Source organism: Canis lupus, chromosome X (assembly GCF_011100685.1).
Source record: "Canis lupus familiaris isolate Mischka breed German Shepherd chromosome X, alternate assembly UU_Cfam_GSD_1.0, whole genome shotgun sequence".
NCBI lineage: Eukaryota > Metazoa > Chordata > Mammalia > Carnivora > Canidae > Canis > Canis lupus.
The window spans coordinates 35,265,365-35,281,127 of record NC_049260.1 but is presented as its reverse complement, the minus strand read 5'-3'; the positions used below and the strand labels follow the sequence as shown (position 1 = coordinate 35,281,127).

Here is a 15,763-nt window from a genome sequence, read left to right as displayed (position 1 = left end):
TAAATCCCATCTTTAAGCTCATTGCTCTCAGTTTTTTAATATCTGCCATCTAGGCCTCCACCCTGAGCTCGAGTCCTGTGTTTTCTAGCTGTCTAGTCAGCATGTCCTTGTGTAGACAATGGCTGAGACTTAACTCCTCTAACATTTCCCACCCGCCTACCCCCCAGTCTGTCCCCCCTCCTCCACCTCATCTCCATAAATGGCAGCCTCTTTCTGCCTGCAGCCTGGCCAGAGCTGTTAGAGTCTTGCTGGACTCCTTTCTCTCATACCCACTTGAGTCAGCCCCAGACACTGCCTGCCCTGTACTGAGAATTTATCCAGATTCTAACCCTCAGCCTCTACCCTCAACCGAGCCATTAACTAGCCTTCATTTGGATTATTACTGTTCCCTGTAACTGGTTTACCTGCCCCTGCCCTGTAGTCTCTTTTTTACACAATGACTATAGAGTGATCCTTCTGGAACAGAAGGTAGTTTATGACTCCTTTGCTCCAAACTGCAGTGGTTTCCCATCTCATTCAGGGTAAACCCTGAGTCCTTGGAGTGGCCTACACGTCCCTGTGTGATCTAGGGAACCCGACCACCACCCTCTGTCCTCATCTCCCATTTCCCCGTGGCTCCCACAGATCCAGCCATACCGGCCCCCTACCTGTTATTTTTACTGCTGCCTTTGGGGCCTTTGCACTAACTCTTTTTTTTGCCTGGAATATCTTACCCCCTGGGTATCTGCCCACCTTACCCTTCACTTACCCATGTGACCCCTTAGAGTGGTCTTCTTGTGTTGCTTTACAGAAAGAACAGCACCCACCTCCACCATTACATGATACTGCGCCCTTTCCTTGCCCTGGTTTTCTCCATAGCACTTACACTACCTGATACACATTTGTTGTCTTTCTCGTTCTACTAGAATAGAAGTTCCACGAGGGCAGTAATTTTTGTCTCTTGGCAACTGCTACATCCCCAGTGCCTACAGCAATGCTTGGCATGAAATGAACGTTCATGCCCACTTGCTGAAAGAGTGAATGAGTGAATAAAAAAGTACACTGGGTTTTGTTTTTGTTTTTTTTTTTTAAGCTCAGTCAATATAAGAGCTAGAATTTGGGCCCCATGGAATTGATCTCTCTCTTTTTCAGTAACAAAATCATTCCAGATTTTCTTTGTGCTATTTAAGGGAGCTTTACTGCTTATTTCTTTAATTTGTAGAGAGAGTCTTAACTTGAGGTCCTTGGCCAGGACATAGTATGTGTCCTGCGAAGATCATCTATAATTATTTTCCTTTATTAGGAAATCTGCATGCTGCCAGCTCCCCCAGTGGGGCTTTGAGAGCCCCTTCACCAGCGTCATTTGTTCCAACTCCTCCCCCATCCTCGCATGGAATCTCAATAGGACCAGGGGCCAGTTTTGCTAGTCCACATGGTGAGTCCATACGTGGAAATCGCGATTAGCATAAGAATTTGACGTGAAAGTAGTTTTTTGTTAAGTAAGTTATTTTCTTATTGCAAACTTAGCACATTGTTCGTTGGGGAAATCACAAAAGAAAATGAATTTGTCCTGATCCCACCATCTCTAGATCTACCAGTTAGTCCATCTACTTTGGACTCCTCCCCCCTCCCCCACTCTGCCTTGCACTTCCCATCACGCACCCCATGCTTGCCTGCCTGCTCGCTTCTCTGCTGCTCTCCACCTGTCTGCTTGTCTATCCGTTCAAATACCCCACCCCCCACAATTGGGACTGTACCATATGTATTGTTTTGAGACTTGAATTTTTAACTTTCTAACTAAAAAATTCTATTTTGAATTGGTTCGAATAAAAAATAGAAGAGGTAGCCAGTGAAGTGTTTCTGTGCCACCAACCACCTAGTTCCTCTTCCTAGAGGCATTCAGTGTTCTTGCAGAGATGATGTATGTATAGACAAGCAGATACTGTAAGTGTTCTCTGCCCTTTCACACACGTGACAGCATACTTCAGTGCCTTACTTTTTTCATCTATTTTTCCTGAATGCTGTGCCAAATCACAACATAAAGAACTTGCTCAGTTTTTACAGCTGTGTAGCATCTGTGATTTTACTCTCTAGTATTAATATTGTAGGAACATTTCTGTCAGTAAAAACTCTACATCATCATACTAGATGGCTTCATAGTATTCCCTTGTCTTGACATACCATAATTTAATTGCCCTCCTTATTATATGTTTAGAATGTTTCCATTTTTTTTACAACTAAAAATGGTATCATCTCTGCTCACATGATTATTCCCTTAGGTAAGTTCCTAGACGTGGAATTGCTGCCTCAAAGGGTTTGAGAAATTCTAAAGCTTTTGAAACACATTGCAAATTGCTCACCTGAAAGGCTATACCAATTTCCTTTAGCATCAAACAAGGATGTCTATTTTCCTTAATCATTGCCAACACAGGGTATTATGACTTTCAGAAATCTTTGTCATTTGATTGGTGAAAAACGGTATCTTATTGGTTAAGATGTGCATTTCTTGATTATTAATTATGTTAAACCTTTTTTCTTTCACAAGTCTTTGGTATTTCTTATTTTATCCCTGCCTCTATGTTCTTGTGTGTTTTCTTACCAATTTATAAGACTTCTAAGTTAGGATCGTTTACTCTGTGATATATGGTAAAAGTATTTTCTCAGTTTGTCATTTGGTTACAGAGGGGTATAAGTAATATGTTAAGGGTGTCTACAGGATGAAATTTAAATATCAAATTGTTCAGTAATTTGCTGCTTTCAAAACTTGATTCTTGGTTCGTTTCTCAGAAAGAAAAGGGAAAAATTTCCCTCTCCTCAGCCTTGAATAGAATGAAAAACAATTTGTCAGGGTTACTTGAAAAATACAAGATTTCTGGCCCTTAAATGAGCTTTGAGTTTTTTTTCCTTGACATTTTCAAAGATATTTGCAAATAGGTTTTGAAAGTAGTAGGTTGTTGCATGGTATAAAGTAGATTGTTACATGTTGCACATGTTGAAGCTTGTGTGAAGGTAAATTTTATCCTTTCTAATGTTGTATCATGTATAAAAGTACATAAACTACACAAAATAGAGAGATTCAGATGTGCCATGTTAAGCATCATACTTCCATGAAATAGCAAAAGAAAAAATGATCACCTTGTAAAGGGTCGAGCATTTCAGCACTGCCAAGTACTTTTCAGTTGTTAAAATACAGGTTTTGAAGACCATCTGTTTACTTGTTTACAGGAACCCTAGACCCTAGTTCTCCATACACTATGGTGTCACCAAGCGGACGAGCTGGGAACTGGCCAGGGTCTCCTCAAGTGTCTGGCCCCTCACCAGCGACACGCATGCCTGGAATGTCACCAGCCAATCCATCACTACATTCTCCAGTTCCAGATGCTTCTCATTCCCCTCGAGCTGGAACAAGTGAGCATCACCATCACTTTAGTGTTCATTTTAGCCTAACCTCCAAATGACCTATTTTTTTCTCATCCTCACATTGGAAAGTTGTGACCTACTTATTAAATGGGGATACTTCATAACTTAAACTTTTAGCCCTTTAGCAAATTGGTTAACAATAGTTAATTTGCATAGTCAAGCAAAATGTAAGAAAGGGAAATGTCTCCAGAAATCTTTTGAGGTGAGTCCCAGTGCCTCTGTTATGCCTACTAACTTAGCTGCAAAACTAGACCTTGAAAGGACACCTAAAGTTAACTGACAAGGTTGTGTAAATTAACACAGGAGAAAATAGCAGACATAATGTTCGTTTTCCAGGCTCTGCTTTGTTACTCACGTGTCTGTGGTCAGCTCCCACATGGGCTGGGGCCTGGCTGGTCTAAAATGGCCCCAGCCAGCATGGCTTCCTCTGCTCCATGTGGTCTCATACTTGATCACAGCCTTGTTCATTTGGTGGCTGGATGGGGTTTCAAGAACATGAGCGAAATCCTAGTTTGTAGTTGGCATCACATCATTTCCACTGCATCCTTTCAGTCACAGTAAGTCACAAGGCCAGCCCAGAGTCCGGGTCAAGAAATAGACTCTGCCCCTCAAAGGGCTTGCTATAAAGTCACTTTGCAAGGGACCAAGCTACAGGGAGAATAACTGGCCATTTTGCTGACAGGAAGCTAACATGATTGTTACACCACAAGGAGTAACGAAAACAGTATGGATTGCTTTAGAATATCAAAGATTTATAATAAAAGCAAAACAGAACAATGGAACCGTGTGTTTTTGTAAATGAAATGACATGTTTTCCTTCCCAAAAGGTTCCCAAACTTTGCCAACAAACATGCCTCCACCTCGTAAACTACCTCAGCGCTCCTGGGCAGCCTCCATACCTACCATCCTCACACATAGTGCCTTGAACATTTTACTGCTGCCCTCTCCAACACCAGGCCTTGTACCTGGCCTGGCAGGTAGTTACCTTTGTTCTCCGCTTGAGAGATTCCTTGGATCGGTCATCATGAGACGGCACCTTCAAAGAATCATTCAACAAGAAACGGTATGGGTACTAGTGAACTCCTTGGTGGTGATTGTTGGAGGTGGGTGCTACGTTGGCCCACGGAGTGACATCTGAACTAAGATGATGTTCCCTCACTTCTGTTAGCTTGTTGAAACTGCTTTCCACCCTGCTCTAGCATTAAAAATGGACTCCACATTTTTCTTTTTCATTCTTCTGTTAACATGCTCCTGCATTTTATAGTTTGCTGTGCTATGGCTGACATTAGGGATCCGTAGATAGGTCCCACGGGGTCCCCATAGTGCCATTGGACGAATGGACCCTGGATCAGCCTTTGCGGAGAGTAGCATACAAGCAACTATTGGCCTTCTGGAATCTCTTGCAGGCAGGCGGACTTTGAATCAGATTCTCCATTGAAATCAACTTATTTATGATCACAAGCTTGAAAGCTCCTTTTTAGATACATGAACAACTGAACTGATTAAGAAAAAGACTTGTGTCCGATGGTGATACCCTCAGGAGATAGTGCAGAGTTGTTACTACCAGTTCTGGAGTCCCAACTGTCTGGGTTTGTACCCAGGCCATGCTACCTGCTAGTACAACCTTAGGCTAGTACAACCTTTACCTTTCAATAAAGGTAGATAATAATATTTATATAACTCCTAGCAATTGTGGTAGTTGGAGGTATTTCACATAAAGCCCTTAGCGTAATATCTTGGTATCGCTCAGTATATATTAGTTATGTATAACTCTTGATATATGTATGTGTTAATGAGGTAGAATGGTGAATGTTTAAAATACCCACTCCATGGATGGCACCAAGCTATTTTGCAACCTTTATATACAGATTTGAAAATTACAGAGGTTTTAACATAAGTTAAATAATTAGCATTTTAAAAAATGATTATGAGACCTGTGGTCTATCCTCACTCTGCCACTTAAGAGCCATGGAAACTTTCAGCTCTTTTTGAACCTCATTTTGCTCATCTGCATAATCAACGTGTTACACTAGAGCAGAGGTCAGTAAACTACTGGCCCAGGGAGCAAGTCCTACCCACCACCTGTTTTTAGTAAAGTTTTAGTAGAACATAGTGGCACCCATTGACTTACTTATTGTTGATGGCAGCTTTCAACTATGATGGAATCATTGAGTAATTGTGACAAACCATGTAGCCTAAAATATTTATTCACTATTACTTTACAGAAAAATTTGCCAGCTGCTGGGCCAATATAAGGTCCCAGTCCAGATCCAACATTTTATAATGGTATTCTTTATTCTTCTACTGTGCCATTAAAAAAAAAAAATTCTCGTGGAAAATTTTATACTTAAAAGTTGAGAGTATAATAGTATAAGAGTATGAACTTCTATGTTCTTATCACCTACCCTCAACAGTGAACCCCTGTCAATAGTTTTCTCTATAGCTTCTTCCAGATGGTTTGACAGCAAATCTCAGACGTTGTTTCATCCATAAAGACCATTTCTTTATCATCAGATAGCTAGTTGGTGTCCAGATTACCCAAGTTGTTACAGTTTTTACAGTCTACAGTAGAACCCAAACAAGTCTTTAAGTCCCTTTTAAACTGTAGGCTCCCTCTCCATCTCTTCTACATTTTATTTGTTTGTTGAAGAAACCATATCCTTTGTCTTCTCGAGTTTCTCAGTCTGGATTTTGCTGATTGCCTCCCTTTGGAATTCCTGAACATGTTCTTTTGACCCTCACATTTCTGTATTGGTCCACCCTGCGGATCTAACTACCAAATTCCAGCTCAAGTTTTGTTGTTGTTTCATGAGGATATTCCATAGATTTTGTTCTATTCTTCCATTGAGAGACCCCTAATGTGTAGTTCCTTTGGGATGTTAGCAATTGATGGTGCTCAGTGCCTAGATATTTTTGTTTGGGAACAGTTATCAGCTGAGTTGTTTTCCCTTTGAAACAGTTCTCTCAGCAACATTTTCATTTTCTCTTTGTCTTACATTTTAACTCCGTGCATCCTTCATGTTTTGCAGCTGCAGCTGATAAATTCCAATGAACCTGGAGTGATCATGTTTAAAACTGATGCGCTGAAATGCAGAGTAGCCCTTAGTCCCAAAACCAATCAAACACTTCAGCTAAAAGTGACACCTGAAAATGCAGGACAGTGGAAACCTGATGAACTTCAAGTTTTGGAGAAATTCTTTGAAACAAGAGTATGTGTTTCTTAATGCATAGTTTTAATACAGGCATACCTTGTTTTATTGCACTTTGCTTTCTTGTGCTTCGTAGATACTGAATGTTTTTTACAAATTGAAAGTTTGTGGCAGTCCTGCATGGAGCCAGTGTGTCAGGGCCATTTTCCCAACAGCATTTGCTCACTTCCTTCCTGTCTCTTTGTCACATTTTGATACTTCTCGCAATATTTCAAACTCTCCCATTATTTCTTATGGTGATCAATGATTGTGACTCACTGAAAGCTCAAGTGATAGCATTTTTTAGCAATGAAGTATTTTTTAAGATAGGTTCTTTTTTTTTTTTTTTTAAGACATAACACCATTGCACACTTAATAGACTACAGTATGGTATAAACGTAACTTTTATATGTACTGGGGAACCAGAAAACTCATTTGACTTGCTTTATTGCAATACTTGCTTTACTGCGGTGGTCTGGAATTGAACTCACATCTCCAAAGTATGCTTGTACAATCGACAAAAGGGAAGAGTCAAAGTAGAATGCAGAGTAACTTGCTTTATTCATCCCTATAGGTTGCAGGACCGCCATTTAAAGCCAACACTTTAATAGCCTTCACCAAGCTGTTAGGAGCTCCTACACACATCCTCAGGGACTGTGTGCATATTATGAAGCTAGAGCTGGTAAGTTACAGAGAAATGCATACTTCTATGTAAAGCAAGGTCTGTCTGTGGAGGTTGGAGTGGGTGGGAGCAGTATTTATTGGTTTCCACCTATTTATATGTACCTTCTGTTTTTCTCCTACTTTTCTTAATTTTTAAGATTTTATTTATCTTTGAATAGGTAACACAGCCCTCTTTTAATTTTTGAATTTAGATCAAGATGTGATACAGGGGGAAATTTCCCACATATCCCTGTCTAGCTGTCTAGTCTCCCTCCCTACAGACAACCCAAGTTACCAGTGGCTTACCTCTTAAAACAAATATATTTAATTCACTCTTCCTGCTCTCGGATACTGAAATGATGCTCCTGTGGCTTCTTTTAATACTGTTGTAGATTCATTTTATAAATTACTTCTTTAGGTTTTTGATCCATTTAAAATATACCTTGTTGTCAAATGTGAGGTATGGATCTAGCTTTTTCAGATGCCCCAAATTGCCCTAATATCATTTGTTAAAAATTTCTTCTCTGGAAGAGATTAATCCCTCTTCTTTCCTGTGAAAATATACAGTTCTATAAATGGAATTCAGGTGACAGCTGATTATATTTTTCCAAGCTTACAGAACTTTCAAATGTTTCTAGTATTGTTTTGGGTAATTCCAAATACCTTACTCCTTTTTCCAGTTGGTGTTTTACTATTAGTATCGGGACAGGAATGTTCCTTTGCTAATAGTCAACATTTGGCTTCTGCTCTGGTAGCCTATAGGAAACATTATTTGTATCAAAAAGATACACATTTGAGTTTTTGAAGGAATAGGTATTCATGTGGCTGAAAAGAAAAAAAAAAAAAGTACCAGTAGGGGCGACTGGGTGGTTCAGCCGGTTAAATGGCCAGCCCTTGATTTTGATCTCAGGGTCCTGGAATGGAGCCCTTAGTCCAGTTCTGCACTCAGCGGGGAGTCTACTTCAGGATTCTCTCTCTCTCCCTCTACCCTCCTCCCAGCTTGCATGCGTGCGCGCGCACGCGCGCACACACACACACACACTCTAAAATAAATAAATCTTTAAAAAACAAAACAAAAAACACCAGAGAATACAGTTTAAAATTATTAACACAATTTGACAAGTATGTTTTAGAGAAGGAGTTGGGAATGAGCCTAGGAAGTCTGGGCTGGCACCAGTTAAGAAGGGCCTTGAATGCCAGGTCTTGGTCCTGGCAGGGGAAGGGAAGGGAACAAACAGCATGTGTTACTGCATGTCACTAAACATTTGTGAGGTCGATTAGAACTGTGCTCTAGGACATTCTTCTGGGAATGACCCTGGCAGTGGTAGATGGAGTAGCTGGGAAAGGAAGCCACTGGAAGGGACCATTAGGGGTCACAAGAGAAGTCACAAATCCTGGAGCTTGGTGGCATCCATGAAAATAGAGCTGTGGGAACAGATGCCTGAGATACCAAGGAAGCAGAATCCATTGGCCTTGGGAATTAACGGAGTGGGAGAAAAGGAAGGAAACATATCACCTAGGTCTGGAGTTGACTTTTCATGTAGTAACATCATGTATGCATTTTCTTTGAAATAATGCAGGCTATAATCTTTATGTTCTGTACATAATGGAGTATAAAATAAAATTCTGACCTTTCAGACTCCTCTACTAGGATGTAATTTTAAATGTTCACATGACTTTATCATGATTTCAAAAACAGTTTCCTGACCAGGCAACACAACTAAAATGGAACGTCCAGTTTTGCCTGACGATCCCTCCCAGTGCGCCTCCAATTGCACCCCCTGGGACACCTGCTGTGGTGCTGAAATCCAAAATGCTATTTTTTGTAAGTACTCCCAGCACATGTGTGAGACAGAGTGTGTGTATGTGTGTGTGTGTGTGTGCATGCGTGTGCTGTCGCATGTACAGAGCCCCCGAGGAAAAAGCCATGTGAGGATAATAGGACAACTTTTAGATTACTGCAGAGTTAACTGTCACTGCCAAACACAGGCTCAGATCCTCAATTGTCAGTGTAGACATGATGTACTCCCCGTCCCTTCAGTAATAACAGAAATGTATTGAACTCTAGGCAATTGTGTGGCACACTTGCATCTTAACCATAATATTCAGTTGTCCCTTTTGTCATCTTTAGTTTTCTTTTGCCTGAGGTATCTTAATCTGATAGAGTAAATAATAGCACCTTTGATAAATTTAGGCAAATGTTTTATTTTCTTACTACGTTTTTATTCTCTTTGTATGTGTTGTGTGTCTTCAGCTTCAGCTAACTCAGAAAACATCGGTCCCTCCCCAAGAACCTGTTAGTATTATAGTTCCGATCATTTATGACATGGCTTCAGGTACAACCCAACAGGCAGACATTCCCAGACAGCAGAACTCTTCTGTTGCTGCTCCCATGATGGTCAGCAACATTCTGAAGAGGTTTGCAGAGATGAACCCACCACGACAAGGTACATGACCAGTAGATGATATTTTATTGCATATATGTTATAAAAGTTTTTTTGAGAGATTCCTCCTCCTTCCCTCTGCTCCCTCCTTACCTGCCTCATCCCCAATTCTAGTAATAGAGCACTGATTGCTGTGGCCCTCTTAATGTCTGCCTGTCGCTTTCTTCCTTTCTCACTGGTTCTTCATTTTTGTCCATGTCTCTGCTGCCTGGACCTCATTTTTGTTAGTGATTTCACTATCAGGACTGACCCAGTTGCTAATGCCAGAAGCTTGTATTTATAGCACACATTGCCACAGAGCCCTAGGTTAGGATGATAGACTTTTTCATGGCTGTGAATTCCTGCCCTCCCATTGATACCTGCCACTCTGTATGTCACCAGTTGAAATGCATGTTGGTTTCTCATATTTCATGGTTCAATCATGAATAGAATATTATCATTCAAAGTTCTGTATCTTCTAAATGTTTTGTGAAGAATAAAAGCTGATACAAATGGCATCACTGCTTTTTTGGGCTTCTTATATAAGTGTCAGGCGGGTGCAAGTGAACCTTTTCACCAAGTGCACAATGAAGCTCTCAAACAACATTTTCAAGGAACCCTGAATGTTTCTGGCAGGTAAACAAGGTCCCTTCCATACTGTGGTAGCCTACACGTAACAGCACGATTCCCAGCAGTGCTAACTGGTCAAAAACCTAAAGTTCAGCAAGGAGAACTTTTCTACCATTTTGCCTGTTGCTATTTTTAAGGAAATTAAATTTGAATTAAAATTTGCTTATTTCTGATGTTAAGGAAGTCCTCTGTAGCTTTCTGTTTAGAATCGCATGACAACAGAGTTATGTTTATAAATGAGGGAAAGTTGTTCTCTGAAACATTATTTAGGTACCACAGTGTTAAAACTTTACCAGAAACAGGAATCATGGGAGAAATTACACTTTCAGCTATTTATTTCTCCATATTGTATATACATAGGCAAGTTTTCACTCACATAGAGTTTACAAGGATTGCACTGGGCAGTAGAGAAGAGTATGCTTCTTTTGTTGTGATACTTCTTCCACTTCTTAAAATTTTCTGCTTCCATCTTTTGACTTATCTCTTCTTTCAGCTAAAAATAGGTCCTTAAGAATCAAAGTTCAAAGCTGAAGAATTTTCAGAGTAGCAGTTCGGTAGAACTTTGATGATAAGGCCATTCCTTCACAAGCAGATGATTATCATTATTATGTCTTGTGGAATTTACAATTAAAAGAATGTGTTGATCCTCTTGGGATCAAATAAGTTTTTCTACGTATCAATAATGAAAATGTGTTTTTAAAAAGGAAAAAAGATGTAACTTTTCCTTTTATTTGAGAAATTATTGGGATGCTTTAGGAATGTTTTTTTTTTCTTTTCTTTTTTCAGTCTTTTTTGTATCTACCTTAGACTGGGCAAGACTGGGGTTTCTTTTTTTTTCTGTACCAGTTGGAGGGAAGCTTGCAGTAACTTGCACAGGGTTACTGCACACCCCACCCTTTGCCAAAAGGCCATTATTCAGTTGAGGCCTCCAATTCTCTCACTTGCAGCCACTGTAGCATTACGCCATGCACCAGGAAAGGGACTCAGCTTTTGGTTTATATTCTTTACAGCTGGTTTGGGTTTATTATATTTAAGTATGTGTAATGTTCACAAGAAGTAAGAGGCAGGGTCTTTGGTTTCTTTGAGCAAAGGGGACATTGAAAGGATGAGTTATGAGCCTCCCCCACAACCTCCCCCCCCCCACCTGCCCCAAACAAGTCTTGTTTTTGGATTGTTGTTGTACCATACTTCAGCCTCCCTCCCCCGCAACCCATCACTTCCTCCCCTCCCAGTGAAGTGCTTTTAAGAAAAATTAGTTTTCTTTTTATTAATTGATATTAATGTTGAACTCCAGAAGTTGATCTTTTCCTTTAAATTTGAGAAAACTCCAGTATATGTCATAGAACAGCACTGTCCAATATAACTGTCACTAGCCACGTGTGGCTATTTAAATTCAAGCTAGTTAAAATTAACTAAAATTTTAAAATTGAATTCCTCAGTCACACAAGCTATTGCAGGTACTCAGGAGCCACAGTGCACATATAGAATATTTCCATCAGCACAAAAAGTTCTATTGCACAGTGCGGTCACAGACATTTTTATCCAGCCTTTAAAGCAACATTAGAAGGACATCATTGATGTTGTAACTGATGCATAAATCTAAACTAGATATTTTCATTAGATTCAAATGCAGTCAGTAGCCTTGAAACCCAAATTTAAAGGTTTATCCAATGCTCCAGTGTTTCTACAGAGAAACTTGAGGCCTATCTTCCTAAATCCAAACCCAACTGGAACTTACCCAGAATTTCCCCATGAGAAGAAAAACAAAACCTGAATCAAGTATCATTTGATACTTAGCAACAAAGCTTAATAATTCCCTATAACCTGTGCAGTTAAAATTTATACTTTTATTTTGACCCTTGAAGTTCTTGCTGATTTTAGATTTAATTATCCCTACCCCCACCGGTGTGTTGACATCATCTTTCCTGTATTGCGAATAGCTAATGACCATTTTTCTCTGTTGCAGGTGAATGCACAATATTTGCAGCTGTTCGTGATTTAATGGCTAATCTTACACTGCCCCCTGGTGGGCGTCCATAGACACTATTGTTTTTAAACCAGGAAGGCTGACAAATGAGACAAAACAGCAAAAAAACAAAAAAATAAAAAAACAAAAAAAAAATCTGAATTTAGCCTTCAGTTTAAAAAAGGACTTTTTTGACTTTAAGAGCTAAAATATTCTAAACTGGCAAAAATTTTCAGGGTGCACTTCTTTCATCAAAAAGACCATCAATCTTTTGTATAGTGAACTTGTATAGTGTGTTTAAATGGGACACATTTCAAACTAGGTAAAACATTGGTGTCCGCTTGCCAGTAATAGATTTAATATTCTGTTTTATACTATAAAGTTATGGAAATGCCAAACTTGTTTATTTAATTGTTTTCTTATGTTTTGGGTGTAATAGTCCTTTTTTTGGTTTTTGTTTTTTAAGGCAGGTCTGTCATTTTTGAATACTGTAAAACTGTGATAAACTTTATATTGAAGCTGTATTTTAATATGCCCGCTTTGAGTCCTTACATGAAAATGTTCTGGGAGTTGTTATAAACACATCCCAAAGAAGCAATATTTAATAAAACTAGGTTAAAAAACAAAACAAAACAGTGACACTCACTTGTGTGTATATCAGCTTTATAGACTTCTCCTGGCCTCCTTTATCTTTCAGCTGGTGGGGCCAATAATTAATTTCTAATGATACATGTCTGAAATTTGACCAGAAACCTCTACTTCTTTGTTTCAAGTTTAATTTATTTTCTTCAGCTATTCCTAACTTGACTGATGGTGAATATTTAGCACCGTAGTTGTCTTTCAGTGTAGGATTTGGGTAAAAAAGAAGGAACCAGTCTTTGAGAAGAGACAGTGAATAGTTCATATTGATCAAGGGTCCCAAATACTACAATCATTCTCATCTGTTGAAGATATGGAAACTTTTCTGTTAGGCAAATATAGTTTATAGGTTACTTCTGCATACAGCATTAATTAGGAAACCTAGAACTTGAATGCTCCACCCTTGCATTAAATTTCTGTGACATTTTCTTTATCTTGCTTAACTTCTGTCTCCCTTTCCTTCCCCACCACACTTGGGGTTGTTCTAAACAATCCCAACTTAATTCATTATCAACAAAACAGTAAAATGTTTTGCTTGGAAGAAACCTGGTACAGCGCCCTCACTTTGAAGAAGTCAACTTCAGTGCCGTCCAGGGTGAAGTGAAGTTTCTGGTGTTGACCCATCTCAGCCGAGTTTCTTTTGGAGCACTGTGCTGTCTCTCCCAGTCAGTCAGGGACTTTTTTAAGCTTTAAAGAATGTGATCAGAAGCAAAAGTCTTCTGGTGACCTAATATTATTTGGGACCGTTTTTTACAGAGTTATCTGGTCACTGGAATATTGGCTCTCCAGTGAATTTTAGATGCTCTAATTCCACTTTAAGATGACTTGAACTTCTGGTAACTATCAACTACCAAATTCTAGTTTCAGACATCTCACTGCAGCTGTATCCTATCTGTTCTCAACTTTGCTTGATTCTCTAATCACTTCTGGTCAGAGTCGAGGCCTTCTCTGCCATTCTTCAGTGTCTTATTTCTACCTTTATCCCCTGCTTCTTACCCAGCTCTGCCGCTGTTCAGGAGCAGGTGACTGGACTTTATCCTTCTTTTAACTTATCTTTTATCCTTTGTTTTTCTGTTCTCCTTACAACGGGAATCACATCTGTTTGGCAATCTCTAACGTGTCTTTATCAAGGATCAGCCCTTTTCTGTTGGTAGCTGAGTCCTTTCTTTCATGTAGAAATCCTTCGTGCATATACAAGAAATGTATTTTTATCTGCAGGATGATATTGTCTCAAATTTTATGAAGGAGTAAACTTCTCAGATATTCTCCCTTTTAAGTGTGGTTTTGAAACATTAATTGTATTTTTTAAACATGATGCATTCAGCGGACACTTTTCTGATTATAACTCCTCTCTGAATGCCTCGTGCAAATCAAAAGGTAGGATTCAGTGAGCAGAATTTGCTTTCATTGCTTAAGAAGGATAAACCCATGAATACAAATTTTGATATTATGCTTGGTACTTGGAATTGATATACAGTTTATTAAAGCTTGAAAACACTAGAATTCAAATCTTAGGTTTCAGGATAAACCATGTCTTTTGCCTCTTTTTATTACCCAGGTTCAATCAAAGGGACGGGATGCCCATAGTGATTTTCTCTGATGGGTCTTTTCAGTGTGATTTTAGTATATTTGGTAATAAAATTTATACAAGTTTCAGAGAACTACCAACTCTCTCTAGTTAATTTGCACGGAGATGTTTTAGATAGTAATCTGGTTTAGCATTAGTTTGATCTCGAAAGAAGAAATTAGGTCTGATTTGCCATCTCTTTTTCTTTTTTTTTTTTTTTTTTTTTTTTCATTCACGGAAATGCCATTTTGGAAGGTGTAGAAGTACTTTCAGAATTAGTGAGGAAGAAGGTGAAAAATTCAACAGAACATACCCAGTTTTTAAATAGCAGGGCTGAACCTTATGTTTGAAAGTTAACTCTGAGCTAGTGTAAGCAGAATAAAACATAACTGATTTTAATTTAAATACCACTAATAACTGTGTTGAAGTTCATACAGTAACTCATTCAGCCACAGAATACTAATCATTTGTTAGTAACTCTTTGGATCATGATTAATTTGATAACTTCAAGAAGAATCCAATTGCTACACAGAAAAGTTCCTTAAAAAAATTTTTTTTTTTAGTTATTCATGAGAGACTCAGAATGAGAGGCAGAGACATAGGCGGAGCGAGAAGCAGGCTCCATGCAGGGAGCCCGATAAGGGACTCCATCCCAGGGCTCCAGGATCACGCCTTGGGCCGAAGGCAGTCACTCAACCGCTAAGCCATCAGGCATCCCAAAATGTTCCTTTCTTTCATGACTTTTTTTCCTCAAAGAACTACCCGTTATATTTTACTTTATATTATCCAAGTTCGTGATACAAAATCAATATACAGAAAATTTTAAGAGAACTTCTCAGGTAACTTTAGAGGCAGAAAGGAAAAACATTAATGTATATTTCATTATTTCTTGTGGAATTTCCTCTTTCATTTGGTTTGATGAGAGTGGACAATATGTCTAAAGAAATGATTGGAAATTTACTTAGGGTGGATTTAGTATTGAGGTTATTAAGAAAAAAGCAGAGCACAGCCAGCATTGAGCTGCACAACCCCAGAAGACCAGATCTCAGTTTTCTATATAGTGCGTCCACTTTTCCAAGTGGCCAGTGATTTGTTCAAATACCTTGCCCAGGAATATGACTGGTGGAAGGGCACATTTAGAACAATGTAAAGTAATAGCTAATATTTACTGAGAGCTTACTATTGCCAGGCACTATCCTAAGTATTTCAATGTGTGTTTAATTCTCACAACAACTCAGTGGGGTAGGTATTAGTACCCTCCTTTTACAGATGAGTAAACTGAGGCCCA

The 15,763-nt window shown here is 39.1% G+C and overlaps 1 protein-coding gene across 4 annotated transcripts in view; it reads left to right on the top strand.

Moving 5' to 3' along the window:
- The window catches only part of MED14 (mediator complex subunit 14), a 65,524-nt gene extending 53,126 nt beyond the window's left edge, over positions 1-12,398 (top strand). For 2 of the 4 annotated variants that reach the window (XM_038587201.1, XM_038587203.1), the window contains exons 24-31: positions 1,283-1,414; positions 3,205-3,387; positions 4,227-4,462; positions 6,429-6,608; positions 7,162-7,269; positions 8,950-9,075; positions 9,505-9,697; positions 12,270-12,398. In XM_038587201.1, the coding sequence (XP_038443129.1) occupies positions 1,283-1,414; positions 3,205-3,387; positions 4,227-4,462; positions 6,429-6,608; positions 7,162-7,269; positions 8,950-9,075; positions 9,505-9,697; positions 12,270-12,343 (1,232 nt within the window). In that variant the 3' untranslated portion in view covers positions 12,344-12,398. The remainder of the gene's footprint in view (positions 1-1,282; positions 1,415-3,204; positions 3,388-4,226; positions 4,463-6,428; positions 6,609-7,161; positions 7,270-8,949; positions 9,076-9,504; positions 9,698-12,269) is intronic. The other 2 variants (XM_038587204.1, XM_038587202.1) reach the window with 2 other exon arrangements.
- The last annotated feature ends 3,365 nt before the right edge of the window (positions 12,399-15,763 follow it).